The sequence below is a fragment of the Sminthopsis crassicaudata genome, chromosome 1 (assembly GCF_048593235.1).
Source record: "Sminthopsis crassicaudata isolate SCR6 chromosome 1, ASM4859323v1, whole genome shotgun sequence".
Classification (NCBI taxonomy): Eukaryota; Metazoa; Chordata; class Mammalia; order Dasyuromorphia; family Dasyuridae; genus Sminthopsis; species Sminthopsis crassicaudata.
In genome coordinates this window covers 709,014,223-709,034,134 of record NC_133617.1, presented here as the reverse complement: position 1 = coordinate 709,034,134, position 19,912 = coordinate 709,014,223, and the positions used below count along the sequence as shown (strand labels likewise).

The following is a 19,912-nucleotide window of genomic DNA, read 5'->3' as shown; positions in this document are numbered from 1 at the left end:
ATAATAGGTAGGACAGAAAATGGGTCATATATCACACTGATTATATTTCCCAGTAGGGACAGGGATAGGTATTAAACCTTAATTTCATTGATTGGGGGAACTCTCTTTTGAAGAAACTCCTTATCCCAATGCAGCTTATCATTTTCCTAAAGCACTGAAAGATTAAGTAATTTGTCAGGCTCACAAGGTCAACTAGTGTCAGAAGTGATATTTGAACATATCTTCTTGGCTTCAAAGCTGACTTTTTATTCATGAATCAAACTGCTCCTCCAGGTAATCTGATGCCAAAGTTACCCTTGTATTATTCCACTACAAGTGACAGATGAGGAAACTGAGGCTTAACGAGCTTGCCCTTTGCCTCAGATCACTAGTACTGAGTGGAAGAACCAAAAAGAGAACCATGTGCTCTTTCCCTTGGGCTTCATGGCTTTTCCCAATAGCTGTTTTCCTCGTATCATTTGGTTCCAATATGAAACTTTCCACTACATTAATCCTTTTCCCAAAGTTTCCCTGCAAATCTATGCTTATTCTAAACATATGGCATTTTTAAAAAGTTTCATATGAGACTTTTGACTAAAAGAATAAAACAATCACAAACTTCCATATTTTTTAAAATCTTCATTTTTATTCCTTTATCTGAAGGTAATACCTATTAATATTTTTATTTTTTTTATTTTTTCTGAAGCAATTGGGGTTAAATGATTTGCCCAGGGTCACACAGCTAGAAAATGTTAATTTCCTGAGACCACATTTCAACTCAGGTCCTCCTCAATTCAGGGCTGGTGTTTTATCCACTGAGCTACGTAGATGCCTCACTACTGATAAATTTGAGGATGTAATGACTTTCAGGGATCATCTACTCCAACTCCTTAATTTTATACATGAGGTGGTAGAGACCTAAAATTCTGTGCCTTATCAGCAAGAGTAACATAAGTGTTAGGGTCAGAATTTGAATCCAGGTTCTTTGGTACCTCCTTAAGGATTCGTTATTTACTAGTATGCACATTCTCTTTATTGTTGAAGATTACACATTTAGTAGACAGTCTCCATGATTTGATAGAGCTGAGAAAAATCATTAATGATCAGACTTTTGAAAATTATATTGGTTTTTGAAAGGCAAAGCATACAGTCTAAGGCAGATTTTGAATTCCAATCTTTCAGACTGCAAATTCAACACTAGCAATATGCTGCTTAGGAAAAAACAGGTTAGGTGATATACCAAAGTCAAAAAGGCAGTAAGTGAAAGATATGGCATTTGAACCCAAGGGGAAGTGACTGATGGAAGATGAGAAGGCCAGTAGCTCATTAAAAGCATGATTTCTCTTTTAAGTAAATGTTTCCTTGCATATCTCTTTCCACAACTTAGGTCTCTATGCCCAAGAAAACCATTTCCTATGATGTCTTTGAGTCATGCATACCATAAGCTGTATGTACATGTCTATTTAAAATACTAGTAGAGATAATTGCAAGGAGTATTTGTTAGATTGATATATGGAGTCAAATCAAGATACATAGAGTATATATACATATTATATATGTAATTCTATACATAGATAAAATATATGCTAGATATAAAGTTTATGTTGATAATGTTATAGATACATAAATTAGATTTATAGAAAATTTTAAAAGAACTTAACTATATACCATTATGCTAATAATGTGGATACAAATACAAGCAAACAAAGTTATCCCTACCTTCCAGGAGGTTGCATACTAAAAACTAAAGGCAACTCACAAAGAAGAACTGGAAGAGGTAAGGGAAAAGTGGAGGCAATATGCTTACCTCCATGGCACAAAGATGACCAGAAGTATTGTGAAGGCTTATATGTGGGAAAGATATGAGGCCAAAACTGTCTTAATCACCTCCAAAAGTGAAGTCCAATTTTCTGGGAGGGAATAGTTAGAAATGATTGCTCAGGTAAAGCAATGGAGACTAGTCTTACACTAGTCTTAGTGTAAAGGCTTATATCTGAAAAATAACTCAGTAACTTCTAATCTTGAGCAGCAGTCCATATTTGATACAATCTAAGCTTCTATCTTTAGTTGCAGGTTCTCTGGCTTTATTGTTAGTACTTTATATCGTTAAATAGTATCATTAATACTTTGATTATACTAGTTTGACACTGACTATCCAATTGTTATCCATCATTCTTACTACATGAACAACTCATCTCATTTTGTGATCATATATTTCATGGGTAATTTGTTTTTGATGCCACTTTGCATGTGCAACTCATTTTTGGTAATAAAAAGTACTACTTTTCATATCTTCTGTTACCTTCCTGATTTCCTTACAACTTTGGCCCTTCATGGTTAGTTCTTTGTGATTCATAATAAAGGTCTTAGTACTTTTTAAAGAGCATTTCTGGGCCTCTACCAAAGACAAGTTTTAGGGACTTAAAGACATCCTTGTCTGTTATCATGCAAATTAGTTAGCATTTCTGCAGAGCTGGCATTCTTCACACACTTAGAGATCAAATGGGAAAGGATGAGCTCTGAAACACAAATAGCTTTCATAATTAGGAGAGATTGGCAAGTAAATAGCAAAAACATGTGAGGTATAAAATAGATTCTACCTTAGTTTTAAAAAGTGCTTTTAATGTTTCATTCCTAAAAAAAACCCTTTTGCATCTTGCCTACAGTGTGACGAAAGTGTTCCACTTTTCAATCATAGTAGCATTGTGAAGAGTTTGGATTTAACATTCACATTGCCACAGAGAAAATAGCCCATGATCCAGTCCTCAATGTTCTATAAACCAGGCTTGTATGTCTAAGGCCCAGAGTCTAGAGAAATATGTTGGGAACAGAATATATACATACATATATATATATATATATATATATATATATATATATATATATATATATATATATATATATATATATATTAAGACTTCAAAGAAATGTTTTATTTTCTATTTCCCCTTTATTTGGCATTCAGTTATCAGAACACTTTCTAGATGGAAAATCTAAACAAGTTATAGAAATATAAGGCCAAAAAGGACCTTGAGAAAACACATGATAAGATAAACATAGATTGATTCCCTTGTTTAGGCCATGTAAGTGGCTAAATAAAGTGCCCATCTAGGGAGGTCTGAGTTTGAGTATTGATTTAGACATTTACAAGGTGTGTGTAACTCTGGGCAAGTAACATTATGTCTGTTAGCCTCAGTTTCCTCATCTGTAAAATGGGGAAGATAATAAGAGCACTTGCTTTATTGTTTTTTTGTTTGTTTTTTAGTAAGGATTAAATTGAAATATGTGAATTGCTTTAAAAAACTTAAAAGTTCTTTAGTGTATGTATGTGCATATATATGTGTGAATGTATATATGTTATGCATTGATTGATTGTTGTTATCTCATCCTGGAAGGAAATAGGTCTTCTGAAAACATGTATAGAAGAAAACTCTGATAAGATCACACTTACTAGGTAGATTGGAAGGTTTTATGCATGTGACACATAATTTCCTGGAGGATAGGACTTGAGCTTTGTTTTCATTAACCCTAGTGCTGACCATGGTGCTTAAAGATAACAGGTACCCAGTAAATGTTTGGTGAATTGAGCTAAATAAACAGAGTTGAGTCTGAGCATAAGAATACTATGCAGTCACATATACTACAACACCTAATAGAAATCATAATGAGGGGCTAGGTAATGAGCAGCATAGGAAAGATTCAAACCAACAGTTTTTCCCTTCTAAACCCAATACTTGTCATTCTTCAAAGCAGCTATGTATGGGAAAGTGGAAACTATAAAGTAGACTCTGGAGTCAGATGATCTGAGTTTATTTTCTATGTGACCCTTAGTTTTAATATCATCTTGGGCTTTAATATCATCTGTTAAAAGAAGGAGCTCAAGAAGATGGACACATATTTCTTCTCATGCCATTCTCTTAACTTTTGGGGAGATGTATGCTGGTCATTATTTCACAGAAGATTCTTTTAAAATAGAAATAGTCCTGTTAAGGATAAAACAATAAATTCTCAACACTCTGGTGTGAATGAGTTCATCAGATTCATTTCACTTGGACAAAAATTAGCTTGAAAATGTTAGGGATAGTATTAAAATAAACAAAAGCTGTCCAAAATTTGAAAAAAACAAAATTGGGAGGAGATGATGATGTGATTTTATAGTTTATACTAGTCAAGAGAAGAGGATCAAGAAACTGTTCTGTATCTTTTTCAATGGAAACTACCTGACGAGCTCTTGATTTGATTCTCAAAAAAATCACTACATTTCTTATTTTACAAATACTTTCATTTCCTGGAACCAGATAATGCAAGGATTGTCATTCTCATTTTCTAGTTGAGGAAACAGAATTTCAGAAAGATTAAATGATTTCTCTAAGGTGATGCAGCCAAGAGATGACAAAGTCCAGGTCTTCTGACTACTCCCCCCCTCAGTCTAGTGCTTTATTCTTTTTAACATCTCATTGTTAAAGAGTAAGAATTTTCCCTCAAATGTCCTCATGTTTAGCTCTCCAATTTTGTCTTAAATATATGTTTCATTTGACTTTTTAAGTCCTTTAACCCTCTCATGCTGATTTTGAGTCTTAGGATCATTTAGACGTTTTATGGAAGAGATTCATACTCATGGAAACCTAGAGTTCAGTAAAACTTTATTAAGCACCTACTGAATTCTAGGCACTGTTCTAAGCATTGCATTAGAAGGGAGCTTAGAGATGATTTTGTCCAGAAATTTTGTAACCCATCGAGTTTATCAAAAACAGAAACAAAAATGTCTTCTATACAAACATGACAAGTGGTTGGTCATCCTGTTTTATTTAACTGGAAGCCCTTCTGAAAAGGTACATTCAATTTATCACTTTTTTAAACAATTTGTCCAAAATATTTTAAAAATTTAAATTTATTAGAAAAGCAAAAGATAAATTCCTACTAGTCCTATAATTCCATCATCATCATCATTTTTATTATCATCATCACTAACATTTGTGTAGAACTTGGTTTATAAAGTGATATATATATATATATATATATATATATATATATATATATATGTAAATCTTTTCATTTTCACTATAATCCTTCATCTAGCAATGCCAGTTGGTGTCTTCTCTGCAACTTAAGACATAAGAAATTTTTAGAACACCGGGAGTTTAAGTGACCGAAACAAGGTCTTTCAGGGGCACCTAGGAGCTAGCCCAGCAAAAATAAAAATGATCCCTGTCCTCAGGAAAGTTACATTCTCCAGGATACAAATAAGTCTGATTGCTTTGAAATTCATATTAGAGTGAGCTGATTAGCCTGAATATCACTTGGATAATTGAGACCGGAAAAAAATGATTGTATACAGTTCTGAGAATGTTGAAGGTACCAATGTTCAGTAATTAGGGAAATGAAAAGAGAAGAAAGGAAGAGTTATACTAATTGATGATTAAGCTCTGACATTAATAATTTCAACTACAGCAAAATTCCAAATTTAAATTAATTCAAGAATGTGAGTCATTTTTGAATTCTCAGAATTATCCCCCTGTCTTCATTCTCTCTCCTAAGATTCCAGTAAGCCCAGTCCCTGGACAGTTACACTGATATTGAGAGAGAAATGACATGCCATTGACATTGGGTGCTATCAGGAAAAAAAATGGTTTTGAAAGAGTTATTTCAGCATTTCTCTACTTTTAAGAACTGTATCAGTAAGGCTTAATAAGAATGAAAACTGAAATTATGGCCAACTGTGAACTTAATAATACCCCAGTGGGAGCTCATTAATGTCTCAACAGGTAAACTGAAGCATTATCTTAATTGCACATGATATCTCCAAAAAATTGACTTAAAAAGTTTCATGGAAACTGCCCTCTATAACTCAGATACACTATAACATTACTTTTCAGCTGTGTATTCTGGTGATCTGCCAACAACCCCTAGGAAATGAAAAGGTGAAGATATTCATTGAAACTTCCTTAAAGAGATGCATAAAGTCACAGATGTTTAACAGTGACCTAGCTGTCCTATTCAGTAAAAAGTTTATTAATGCAAAACTAGGTCATCAGAATTGAACCATGCATGCAGGCACACAAACATAAACAGGTGTGTGCATAGAAGGGGGAGGAGAAAAATAATTTGAATAGAAGTATATTGTAATAGCATATGATTGGGTTGTGCTGGTGCTTTGAGTTTGAGGAGATTGCTGTATAATAACATAATCTAGTCCACATCTGGAAGTTGCTCCCCTTTTACTAGGTTGACAGATGTTGAAAAACAGTTGATCTTCAGTGGGGCATGTTGCCAAATCCATCTGTTCAATGAATTCTTTGCCTGATGCTATGTGACTGCATGGTGATTATGGGAGAGGCTTGAATGAAGGGAAGAAAGGAATCAATTTAATCAAATATTTAAATGGTGAGTTTGCTTAGCAGACTGTGAATTTATTCACAAGTAGAACAAACAGCATTAAATATATTATTGCCTCTGATTAGGAAAACATGATGCTTTACCCCCTTTCTATCTATTGAACTCAAATTTATATGAAATCATTCTTATAATCAGGTTTAATGAGTTTTTCAGTCTACTTTTAAAGTACTACTTTAAAAATGCTTTTTTCCCCAGTTTCTTTATGCTGTTAATTTATCAATAACAGACATGTCTACCTCATGGTACTGGTGGGACTTAGGGCAAGTCACTTAGTGTGGAAAATGAGAGATGGGACTGGACATTACCTACCTCTATGTTCCCTTAAAGATTTAGAAGTGATTTCAATTATACATATATACATATACGTATACATATATATATATATATGTATACGTATATATATTTCTTCTCATCTTGATTTCCATTAGATAAGGGCAGATAGAAGTTTATTATCTTGAAATGTTCATAATTAACTTAAAGGGTACATGGAAACAAAATAAATTTGGATTACTTCAGTCGACTTGTGCATGACTTTTTATGATAAATCACATGCATGAGAGCATTTCTACATTTAATACTCCATGATATATATATATATATATATATATAATGTATACAGAGAGAGAGAGAGACCTGAATTCAAGTTTCACTTTAAATGCATGATTACTTTATGAAACTGGGCAAGTCACTTAAACCTTAAATAGATTCACATAATTTTGTCAAATAACAGATTGTCATCAAAGATTGACTGGACTGAAATACATCATACTTAGCAGATATAGAATATGGTACTTTAAATCGGAGGAATATGGTTTGGTTTAGCCAAAAAATAAGTAAAACTGTGCATGTGTGTCTGTGTGTCTTTTTTAAAATTTATTTTGACATTCTATTCCAAGCAGCTCTAGCTACTCAGGTCTATTATCTTTGGATTGGTCAATGCATCTGAACTTATCTGCCTTAAGCAATGTGATGAGATATTTTAATGCTCAATTGGAAAACAAGGGAGCTACACTAGGGGCTAATTTGTTGGATATAGTTGTCTCTGCAGTATCAAGTTGTGAGATAAAGAGCCTTCTGATAGATGGAGAATTCTGTTTCACAGACAATTTGAAGAATATACATTTCACAATTCTTTTAAATTATGAAAGGAAATGAAATTTATTCCGTCTGTGGCTGGCAAACTGTGAATACATTTTTAATTTGAATTGAACTTCAAGAATACATTTATAAAGTTTTAAGAGCCAGAGGAGACCTTAATCAAACTCAAGTAAAAGAAATCTTGGGTAGGAGGAGGATGGAGAAATATGGTCTATTTGATTCATTTTTTTTCCTGATTCTTTATTTATTTGGATTTTTCCATAATTACCAAATAACTGAATAGTTTTTAATGATTTTGTGTTTATAGGTGGACTAGAAGCTTTTGCTTTTTTAGGATACAGATTTGTGGGTTAGTTGAAGATGGAGATGTTAATATGAATTCACAAAACTCAGTCATACTATTCATGCCAACATGAGCAAATAATTTTTGTTCTCCATTAAATGGAGGAAAGGGTAGATGAGATGTTATTTAACATAAGTTCTGTCTCAGCCATCTATAATATACTAGTAATATTCCATTTCTATGATATGTTCCTTTTTTTGTTATAATGGTACAATAATGGAAGGTTAGGGACTGGATTTGTGATTTCATTGATCTAGAGAATACTCAGAAGAGGAAATTCCCTCTTTAAAACTAAATCAACACCTTCTGTATAACTTGTAATCTTAGTTACCTAAAGCATGGAGAATTTTAATGACCTGTCAAGAGTCATATAGACAACTGAGTGACATCAATATTACACAACAAACAGAAGCTGGGTCACTGCATCAAAGGAGTTCACAAAGGGTCCCATTAACCAAAGATCACTGAAGAGGATTGCTGCCTTTATTCATTAGATGTATTGGCTGTAAGAGGAGAGTGGGAAAGAAAGGCAACTTGTCCATTGGGAACATTACACAATTTAAAACAAAAATATCTAAAATAAACATTCACTGTGAACCTTGGGGAGAAACTGTGGCACCAACAGAGAAATGATTCTGGAATTGAAGGTGATAGAATGCAGAGTGAAACATGAGATGCTGAATAACTTTCAAAGCCTTGTGATTCTATGAAAGGAAAATGAGAGAGAGAGAGAGAGAGAGAGAGAGAGAGAGAGAGAGAGAGAGAGAGAGAGAGAGAGAGAGAGAGAGAGAGAGAGAGCAGCTTTAAAATGTCCTAGATAAAGCTGCCTTTAAAACATCTTAAGTAGGAAAACCTTCAGCTTTTCTCCACAGAAGTACACTTTTGGCACTTAGTAAAGGAGCAGATTACAAAAAGCTCATTTCAGATATGAATAGAAAATACACTCAGATATATACCACATATACTAAAGGGTAGGAAAGGTATATCTGATGCTCCCAGACTATCAGAGACCTTGTATTCAGCATGTTCTACTCTTCTTATTCACTATTCTTATTTTATTTTTTATTGGTCTTCTATTATCTGTTTTGGTTTCTGTGCAATGGTAGAAATTCTGCTTTGCTAATGATACCACAAGTCATTGAAATACTTTAATATGTTTATTTGTTTGTTGTGACTCCCTTAGATTAAGCCATTATTATCTCTCTTAATATGGTCTATTGTAATAGTTTCCTAATTGGTGTCCCTTGTCATGTCAGTCCCCAGCTCAAAATCTTCTCCAATATTAATTTGCCTTTAAAATGAAGGAATTCCTTTAAGATGATCACTTTTAATGTTTTTTTGTTTTGTTTTGTTTTGTTTTACAATTTGTAAAATCAAGAAGCCTAACATTTAAGGCAGCCACATGCATTCCAGGCAATCACTTTAAAGCCTTTTCCTCTATTGTTCCTCTTCATGTCCTTATCATTTATTCAACAACCAGTTAAACACCAAACATACCATTCTATCTTTTGCTTCTGTGTTTTTCCACATTCCAGCTTCCATACCTAGAATGAGACAGGATGACGATGTTGGATTTAGAAATAGAAAACCTAAGTTCAGATCTCATCTTGAATGCTTACTATGTATGTGATCTTAGATTTAACCTTTTTGGCCTTAATTTTTTTCCATCTGTAAAATGGGAGACAGTATGGACTGAGATCCCTTTTTCACCTGAGACTTTTTACCTGTGAAGGTCTGTATGTCTGAGTACTTTATGTGTAAGATAAGGATATGAGACTGGATGATCTTTAAAGACATTATAAAGTTCTAAATCTGTTATATACATCATTATTCCACATCTATAACTTTTTTTTTCTGAGACAATTTGAGTTAAGTGACTTGCCCAGAGTCGCATAGCTAAATATTAAGTGTCTGACACCAGATTTGATCAGATCCTGCTTAATTTCTCAATCCCTTGCATCTCCTAGTTGCCTCCCATTTATACCTTTTTAAAGCATTATTTTTGAGGTTCAGTTTAGATAACATTTCTTTGATAGTGTGACTTTCCTGTTTATAGCCCCTCACACATATATGTGTGTATAAATAAATATACTTGTGTATACACATGCATATATATATATATATATATATATATACAATTGTATTTTTTATTACACATGTGTATATATACACATAAATACATATATACCCACATACTTTTTCCCCTTTTCTCCTTAGATTTTTATAGAGCTCTTTGTCTAGGCATCCCTTATATGCTTATCATCTGATATGTCACATGCTCAGAAAGGATTCTAAAATTCTTGAGACAGAATTTAGGATGTATTTACCTTTGCATATCCCAAACTTAGCACATTATTACATCCTAGATGCTTAACAAATGTTTTTTGAATGAATGAATAACAATCAGAAGTCTAGAACCATAAACATTTTTATATGACTGTAATTCATTCTCACTAAAGGGTAGCTAGTTAATAATTATTTGCCATGGGTTTAAAGCAATTCAAAACTATACCATAAAGTATTGCCAAATGTGTATGGGGAATGATACTTTTTTTTTTCTACTAAGAGCCAGGAAGTAATTCTCCATATTCACCATTGACCAAACAATACTTTTTTTTTTTTTTTTTGAGAAAATGTCCCATTCTTTCCCCTTTATAAAAAGGATGTCTTAAAAAACAAAGAGGATACAGGGAATAACAACAGAATTGAGGAAGGGGTAAGCTGTTCTTAAGAGAAAGAGTTAAAGGTATTTAGATTGTTTATCCTGAAGAAGAGAAGGCTCACAGGGGCACTTAATACCTGTCTTCATGTATCTAAAATGTTATTACAAGTTGTTCTTTATCGCCAGACAAATTTTCCATCTCCATGGCAGACTGACAAGAGGAAATGGACTTGAATAGCAGCAATAAAGAATTTTGTTAGATACCAAAAGAGGCTGTGGAATTTTTATCCCTAGAGATTTTCAAAATAGGATCGCAATCATCCATCTTCTTTTAGGTTTCGACCTGCCCAAAGGCAGTGGACTGGATCAGATAACCTCTTGAGGTGTAGACCTCAGGTCAAACACTGAAGCAAAAGCAGTTTGTCCTTAATGAAAATTATATTTAAACATCCATGATGCTTATTAAAAGACATAATGCTAATTGTCATTGAAAATTACTTGCTCTTTTGTCAGCTGTGGATTTTAGCTTCTATGTAGCTGTAACAAACAGCATAAAATAGGAGAGATGGTTGGCTCAAGTCAAATTGCAAATATTTAAATGAGCATATGAAAATGTTGGTTTATATGCTTTCCATATTCTTTCAACGCTCTCCTTATTGCAAAGATATATTTATGTATGTACATCTTCTTTTGCATGCATGAGTTTCTATGTAATCTCTAATGTGTAGTTATAGCTTTGCAGTATTCTGAGTATAGAGAGAAGGGTGACAAGGTCATGGCAAGTTTATATAACTCTAGAGGTCCTTTTGAGTCTCAAATAGGAAATCTATAAACATCTATAATGAAAGGGGATAGACTATGGGCGCTAATCATTGCCAGAGAATCTATATGGCTATGAAGAAAGAAACCTATTTCATAGGGATTTTCATTCCTGAAATTGTGGGTACAGTTTAGAAAATGTATTTGCATTGGGGTATTTTACAATTCTGATGTTTTACTATAGCAACATAAATGCAAATTCACAGTGGAATTGCTGTTCCTTTAGAGGGCTGAATGTATCTTTATTAATGCTCGTTTACAGGTAGAAAGTGATTTTGGCAATGTAGGCATCTGTGCAGTAGCACAAAGCTTTTAAATTTCCGCAAGTTGAAATTGGCGGAAATGTATTTCTATGCTTGGCTTCTCTTCTTTTTTATTTCTTTGGTGGGAAGTTGTGTGGCTTTTTTTAACCTATAAGTTTTTATTCAATTGGGAGGTGCTCTATTTAAAATGTTAAACCAATGGACTGATGGCATCACATAAGAAGCAAGTATATGAAGTGAATAATAACCTTTGCTCCATCTCTGCTAGCATTCTCTATAGAATTAAAGATCGATAGACTTTGACAGTGGCATAAGTGGAGATGATTTTCTATGGCATATGAATTTGTTAGGGAAAGATGTGGACATAAGTGTTTGGAAAAGAAAGAGCTCTCTTTCCAGAAGCACTTGACCTTTCCTTTCTTAAGATTATTATTTTGACCAGTTAGTTCTAAATTCTGCCTCTTATTATTTTAATGAACTTTGAGATATCATTTCATCACTTTGGGTTTGTTCTCCTCTGTAAATTGAGGCAGTGGAAGAAATGATCTCTGAGTTATTAATAATCAATTAGTTAATTCTCATTAATGATCAATTATCCCATGATCCTTACTTAGAATTCTATGTCCCTAAGGCTTTAAAAGACAGATTTGTTAGGGACAGATTCTTTCTGTCAATCTAACAGTTTCTTCCTCAGATGTACTGCATGAAGAAAAAAATACAATCTATCTCTCAGAGTTATGCTTTCCAGCAAGCAATTGTACAGGCTAGAGCTAAGGTTCAGTACAAATGTTCTTTATGATCTGATCAGCTGAGACCAACTCAAGACAAATTCCCTTCAGTTTCTTTCTTTATTTTTTCTCATTTATTTAATAATTTCATTTTCCTCAGTTACATGTAAAACATTTTTATATTTGTTTTTAAAACATTGAGTTCCAGATTCTCCCCCTTTCTCCTTCCCTACTCCTCATCTCTCACCTCCATTGAGAAGGCACATGTGAAATTATGCAAAACATTTCCATAAAAATCATGTTGGGAAAGACCTGTAGTTTCCTGAATAAAAACAGATGAAAGAGGTTCCTGATATTCCTGGATTACAGTAACAAGGAAGTATTCTTTCAATCTAGATTTAAGTGAGTGGATCATACCAATTTATATTACTATATAATAATAAATAATATTTATACAATACTTTAAGGTTTACAAAATATTTACATATGTCATGTCATTTGATATCAACTTCTAAGAGGAAGAGAAAGATAGTAGCATTTTTTCCTATTTTACAGAGAGGTAAACAGAGGCTCAGAGATATAGATGTATGTAGGAGGTACAATGGGTAAGAGCACTGGATTTAGATTTAGAAGACCTGCTACTTAAAAATTGTATGACCTTGCTCAAAACATTTAATTTCTCTTAGCACCATTTTCCTCCTTGCTAATATTAAATAGCACCTACATCACAAGGTTGTAAGGACCAAATAAAATAGCATATCTCCAGCTTTTCTCAAACCTTAAAGTACCATATAAATAGTAGCTATTATTAGCTAAAGACCCACAGGATAGTACTGACAGAGCTGGAATTTGAATCCCCAGTAATTTTTACACTACCTCATATTTCATTAGAGGAATTTCTAGGGTCATATACCCTGACAGTGTCCTAAGAATTAAATCAGATATAATAGTGAATGGCTTACCAACAAATATCCAAAATCATGTCCTTAGTATTTAAAGTTTCCCTGCTGCTGGTGCTTGGCTGGGATAATTATCTTTTTAGAGCTGGGCATTAGCTGAAGAGAACTCATCAGAGTAACATAATTATTGCTTCTTTCCCTTTCTTGTTCTCTCATATCTTTTTCTTCCATGGATGTTTCATTACCATAACCTTTGTTATAATTTAGTGAATCAGTCGAGCATCTATATGCCTGTGTGACAGTGATGGTGATGATAATGGTGATGGTCCATGTGTTTTGTGTGTGTGAAGGGCTAAAGAATTTGTTGTCAATCATGCATTGAGGGTATTCCTCTGTTCTTGGTAGAAATTGTGTCCATCCTTGTTAATGAAAATATAATGTGTAATGTTAGGGAAATTTGAAGACCATTTATTTTTGGGGTTAAGGTAGGACCATTTTAGAGAATAAAGAAACTGAGGAAATGGACAGAATTAATAATCTGAACCAGTATATGTTTCATCAATCATTAAGTGCAAAATCCATCCGGCATTTATCTTTTGCCAAAGAACTGTCTCTTGGAAGTTTGCCTCTGACAGGAAATGTTAACATAGTGGGCATTCAAATAGGTAGAGCCAGAACGTCTGCTTCTGGTTGTAGAGAGAGCCAATATAAAATAGAAGGGCTCCAGGAAAGAGGCCTTTGGAAGAAGGCCATAGACTATTTTTGAGGCTAGGTCTAAGTGCTAAGTTATAATATAGGTAAGAAAGTTGAAGCTCCTTGCAGATTAGGGTCAGCCTTACCAACTCAGTGAATATGCTTCAGACAAACTAAACAGGGAAGAGAGGATTTTAAGAAACCCAGAGGCATAGGAAAGGACTGCAAGATCAATATTGTCCTTGTCTAAGCCCATGGAGTCTATCTTTTGTTACAGATAGAATAGCACCTTCAAGCAGGCAGATAGGGACTATAGTTTTCTGACTACAGCAGAAAACTATAACACAACAGAACGTCATATCTAGGGGCAGGTTCAAGAACTATGCTCTCTGGCAATGATGACTATGTTTTTTCTCCAAAGGTTGCAAGTGTGGAAACTTGTTCTATGATGATAAGATTCTTTTTACACCCTCTTAGTCTAAACAAGATTCAAGGAAAAATCCAGTTGCATTGCCCAGACAATCTTTGTTTAAAATATTAGTTGCTAGGATAAGAATTACATATTTGCTAAACTCATTTCTTGATATGCTTTTGCACCCTCTTTTTTTCCCTTTAGCTTCCTTGTTAAAGTTGTTTTTGAAACTGCTCAATTTATTTTAAAAGAAAAGTCATTAACCATTATTTTAGGAGAAAAGAGATATAGCACATCTCTACCCTCTGCCATGACTTAGGTAGTGCAGTGGCTAGATTATTGGGCATGGAGTCAGGAAGACCTGGTTTTGAATCTGGCCTCAGACACTTATTAGAGATGTAACCCTAGGCAAGTCACATAACATAACCTACATCTGCCTCGGTTTTCTCAATTTTTAAATGGGAAAGGAGTAATTATAGCACCTATTTCACAGGGTTAAGTGACCCTGTGCAAATGGTATATTTGTAAAATGCTTATTAGCACAGTGACTAGCACATTGAAGTGCTTAATAAATACTTCTTTCTTTCCTTCTCATCAAAACTACTCAGGATTACCACATAACTAGGACATTTTACTCCTTAACTATATGAAACTGTTTTATCAATATCTTTTTTGCAGATACATACTTCTGAGATTCCACTATTGTATTTTGTCAAGTCATGATGTCCTTTATTTCCAGTCAGCCACCATTCCTGTCGTCTGATTGCCCCTATATGGTTGACAGTTTTTGTAAACATCATATGCTATAGGACTTCATCACTTAATTATAGTAATGTGTAACATTACTATGTAAGGAGTCCATACTTTCTGGAAAATGCAGTACACTGAGAAATCCCCCAGTGATCCCATGCTCCCTATCCCAATTATTCTAGGACTGTGGAGTCTTTGGACATATCCCTATAGAGATGGGAAGTAACATGTTCCAAAAAAACAAGTTTAATGGGTTATAAGGGTCCTTCCATCTCAGAATCTTGAGAAATAAAGTAGATAAAAGTAAAAACTAAATAAGTGGCCAGTTAGAAACATTAACTTTTTAACTATATTCCTTACAACAGTCTCCCAAGATGTCTTGGAACATATCTCTGTACTCTTGCTGGTATCCTGGAATTTGTTTGTGGCTGCTTCCATTTATTCTTTCCCCACTTCCCCCACTTCACAATCAGTGAGATTTATCATGCCCCTGAAATAATGTTTTTGGACTTCAGGCCAGACTTATCATTTTACATGCATTATCTCATTTTCTCTTACAACAGTGTGAACCATTGGGCAAATTATAAAATCAGGGTTCAGAGCTTTAGTTTCTTGCCTATAGTAAGAAAGCTAGTATTGGAGCTCACATTCAAACTCAAGTCTTCTGACTTCAGATTCAAAGCTGTCTCCAATTTTTAGAATTGCCTTTTAGAATCACCAAATTCTCCAGTTCAATGGGAATCTAGGTGATACAGGGGATAGAGCACCCTCCCTGGAGTCAGGAAGTCTATTCTTAGCCACCTGACACTTAATAACTGTATGACCCTGGGCAAGTCACTTAAACCACTATTGTATCCCCCTCTAAATAAATAAATAAATAAATAAATAAATAAATGAATGAATGAATGAATGAATGAATGAATGAATGAATGAATGGATGAGTGAATGAATAAATAAATAAATAAATAAATAGATAGATAGATAGATAAGAAATAAATAAATAAATGAAATTAACAAACAAACAAAAAACAAACAAACAAACAAAAACAACCCTCAGCTTAAGAGCTACTGAACACATGATTTTTTTTCCTCCTCCTTCATTCTTCCCCATTGTTGGTCCACCTTCAAAAATTATTTATTTGTTTGATATATATTTTACATGTACTAACATTTAGGTAATCTGTAATGAGATACAGGAGTTACTATCCCAACTTACACTCACACTGGCAGGTTGGGTCCCAAGACTGTAACTAAATAATTTCATCATCCTTAAATTGTTCTGAGGGTATGCTTGATGAATTAAAATGTCCTTCTAAAGCTATTTGCTAAAGCTCCCATTGTTTGTCTCAATATATTTATCATCTTCAGTGAATATCTCTTTAATACTGTTAATCAGCAGCCAACTTTCAATTTAATCAATTAACATCAGTTAACTTTTATAAAGTGTTAGTTACTAAGAAAATATAACAAGAACAGGAGTTATAAAGTATTTTCCTCCAACACAAACATACATGACTTCTTTTATTTACAACCGTGGTCCTTGGGGAGAATGAATCCAAACTTAAATGGGTAGCTACAAAGCACTTGCTTACCAATTTTTCTTTTAAATATTACATATTTGAAAGATAAAGTTTTTTCCCTTCCTTATAGGATACTGTCTCCAGATCATTTCACTGTTGATCTGGGTCTAACATATCCTTCTTCAGAGTTGTAGTTCTCACTAGAATTGGCTTCTGGAAATCAATACTCTGATTTGGATTCATGTTCCTGGGCTTCTCTGGCCAGTGACTTTTTCAACCTTTCAAAACTTATGAGGAAGCCTATAAGCTTAGTCCATTTTATCTCCAATACTCTTATTACCTAAGAATAGAAAAGAATAGATTCAATTTCAAAGAAACAGTCATGCTGTGCTCATGACCAAATATTAGCCCAAATAGGAGGAATAGGTCACTGCCACTACAACTCTTTTCCCACCTGGAGAAGTTTATAACATTTCTTGCCTTGATCACAATTAGGAAAGAGATTGATCTGGTTTTACTACTTAATGCTTTTTGTATAGATCATAGTTCTAGCTGAGCAGCCATACAAAAGGCTTTACTTCACCAATGCAGTAAGTAGGAAGGTACGTCATTCATATAATACCTATATATGTTTGAAGTACCAGGCCCTGTCATTTCATGCTGTTCCAGAACCAGGCTTATCATACATCTATGTGGATTCTTTTCATATCCTTCTAGTACTAATCCTTCCTATATCACACACACACACACACACACACACACACACACACACACACACATACACACACACTTTATTTCTTTCAGTAGAATATGTGTTATATAGGTGGAAACTATTTTCCTTTTGGTGTCTTTTACCCTTTCTTCCTCCCTCCCTTCCTTTATTGTTTCTTTCCTTCCTTCCTTCCTTGCTTCCTTAGTTCCTTCCTTATTTCTTTCCTTCTTTCCTTTCTTCCTTTCTCCCTCCCTTCTTCCTTTCCTTTCTTCCTTTCTCTTTCCCTCCCTCACTCCAAGTCTATCTGTCTAACTTCTTTCCCATTCAAGCTACATGGCTCCCCAATTCTTCTACTTCTTTAACTTTGAACAAAGTTCTCTGAGCCCTGATTTCATCACTAGACTCCCTGAATCTATGTCTACTGTGTACACAGGAGACAATTTATGACCATATAGCCTTGTAGATTTGCTGGTCAACTGAATTTGATCCAGAAATCAAATTTCCAACTTAGAATTTCTTTCAGGTGAGTAACTAGAAAATTATATAAAGTTCTCTTAAGGAAAATAGCACAAAAACTAAAACAAAAGCAGTGGTGATATTTAGCCTGGGACAGAGGATTGGATAATGATTTTAGTGTCTATTTAAGGTTTTTTGAAGACCTACTATGTAAAAAAGATACAATGCTTATTCTGTTTTCTCTCAAAAGCAGAATTGGGAACAATACTTAAAAGCCAGGAAAGCCAACCTAAAGTCAAGAAAAACACACACACAAAAAATTCCTAACCATGACACCAGTCCAAAAGTAAAATTAGAGATAATATATTCCTTATTACTGGAGGTCTTCAAGCAGTGGTAGATATTTTTCAATTTTTTTTTCAAATAGAGAAAACTGAATGACCACCAAGATCTCTTAAAACTCTGATATGTTGTGATTCTCTGAAACTAAAATGTAGTTCATTTTATACTGTTAGAAAGTAATGTTTTACATGACATTTTTCTTTCACTGGCATAAACCTTGTGTTTAAACTAAATTGCTAAGAGTGTTGTATTCATTATAGCCTGATCAATTTTGGTATTATTTTCTATCCTTTCCAGATCCCCCAGATTAGTTATGCCTCAACTGCACCTGAATTAAGTGATGACCGGAGGTATGATTTCTTCTCTCGAGTGGTCCCACCAGACTCCTTTCAGGCCCAGGCCATGGTCGATATTGTGAAAGCTTTGGGATGGAATTATGTCTCTACTCTTGCATCAGAAGGAAGTTATGGAGAAAAAGGTGTTGAATCCTTCACCCAGATTTCCAAAGAGGCAGGTAGGAAAAGTACTGAAGTATAAGACTAACATCCTATAAATATCCCTGTTCTTATGTTTTATTCAGTTTACATTATCCTACCATCACTCCAACATTTTTTTTGCCTTCACACTTCTTCTACAGTGAATTTGGGACATGATCATTTATAACACTTGGTTGGCTTTCAGAAATAAAAATTTTAAAGGTGCGAAATTTAAACTGAAAGAGTGCTAGTAGAAAACAAAAGAAACATTTTACTAGAATTGATATGACTACTGCTTAAATGCTTAAATCTCATAAAACATGTATGAATATTATACCCCAGGTGGAAACCTGCCCATTTGCAATTAGTTGCACTCACTAATGAACAGCCAAATGGCCCCTCACTCAAATGAAGGCAAACAGTTAGGATCATAAGAAACAACACAGTGGTGATAAGCTTTGAAAAAAGATTATTGAGTGGGTTGGAAAAGTAAGTGATGCTCTTGTTTCCTTTCTTGATATTTTTACTGGAAGCCTCTAGCTTTTCTTTCTTTTCTTTTCTTTTTTTTTTTTTTTTTTTGATACCTTCTAAATATTCATCTACTCTAAATGGTAAGTGAAGGGAAGGAAATCTATTATGCTGGATGATAGAGTTAGAATGCAATATGTGTGTCTGTCTATACATATTCTGACAGAATATAATGATGATCCTAATTTAATGAGTGAAAAAAATAAAAGAAATATAGAACCTACTCTTCAATATAGAAAATAAGCTTTGCAAGTACAAATGAGAGAGTTGTGGCTAAAAATTAGTGGAGCTTTTAAAAATAATATAATGGTTTTAAAGAACTCAAATTCTATATGAGTCATATGCTTTTGGCTTATGATGAATGGTTATAATGCCCAGATCACCAAAGATTAATAAAATATAGTTCTGTCATATTTTGCCTAGTCAGCCCAAGGACCAAGTATAACATATAGATTTTGGCTAAATATAAGGGAAAAAATCTACCAATTAGAACAATTCCAAAATGAAATGGCCTGCCCCAGGAAGTAATTGGTTCTCCCTCACTGGAGATCTTTAAATAGCTGCTGTATTACCACTTATTAGGGATTTCATGGAGATTCTTCTTCAAGCTCCCAACTATCTTCTAACTCTGAGATCCCATTATCCTAGAAAGATTGTCTGAAATATTATATATTCAAGTTGACTATTAATGGTTTACAGCAGTCTAGAATGATGAATCAGTTATAATAAAATTAAATGAAATATCAACAAATGAAAATGGTTTCAAATATCAACAGCATAATGGGCCAGAGGCATGGCTAAACAACAGTTCTTTAAAAAGGTGTTAAAAAGAATAA

General features: G+C 33.9%; 1 protein-coding gene across 2 annotated transcripts in view; it reads left to right on the top strand.

The window, feature by feature from the left end:
- The window catches only part of GRM7 (glutamate metabotropic receptor 7), a 1,106,888-nt gene that overhangs the window by 283,951 nt on the left and 803,025 nt on the right, over positions 1 to 19,912 (top strand). For both annotated transcript variants that reach the window (XM_074284035.1, XM_074284034.1), the window contains exon 2: positions 18,370 to 18,586. In XM_074284035.1, coding sequence (XP_074140136.1) covers positions 18,370 to 18,586 — 217 coding nt within the window. The remainder of the gene's footprint in view (positions 1 to 18,369; positions 18,587 to 19,912) is intronic.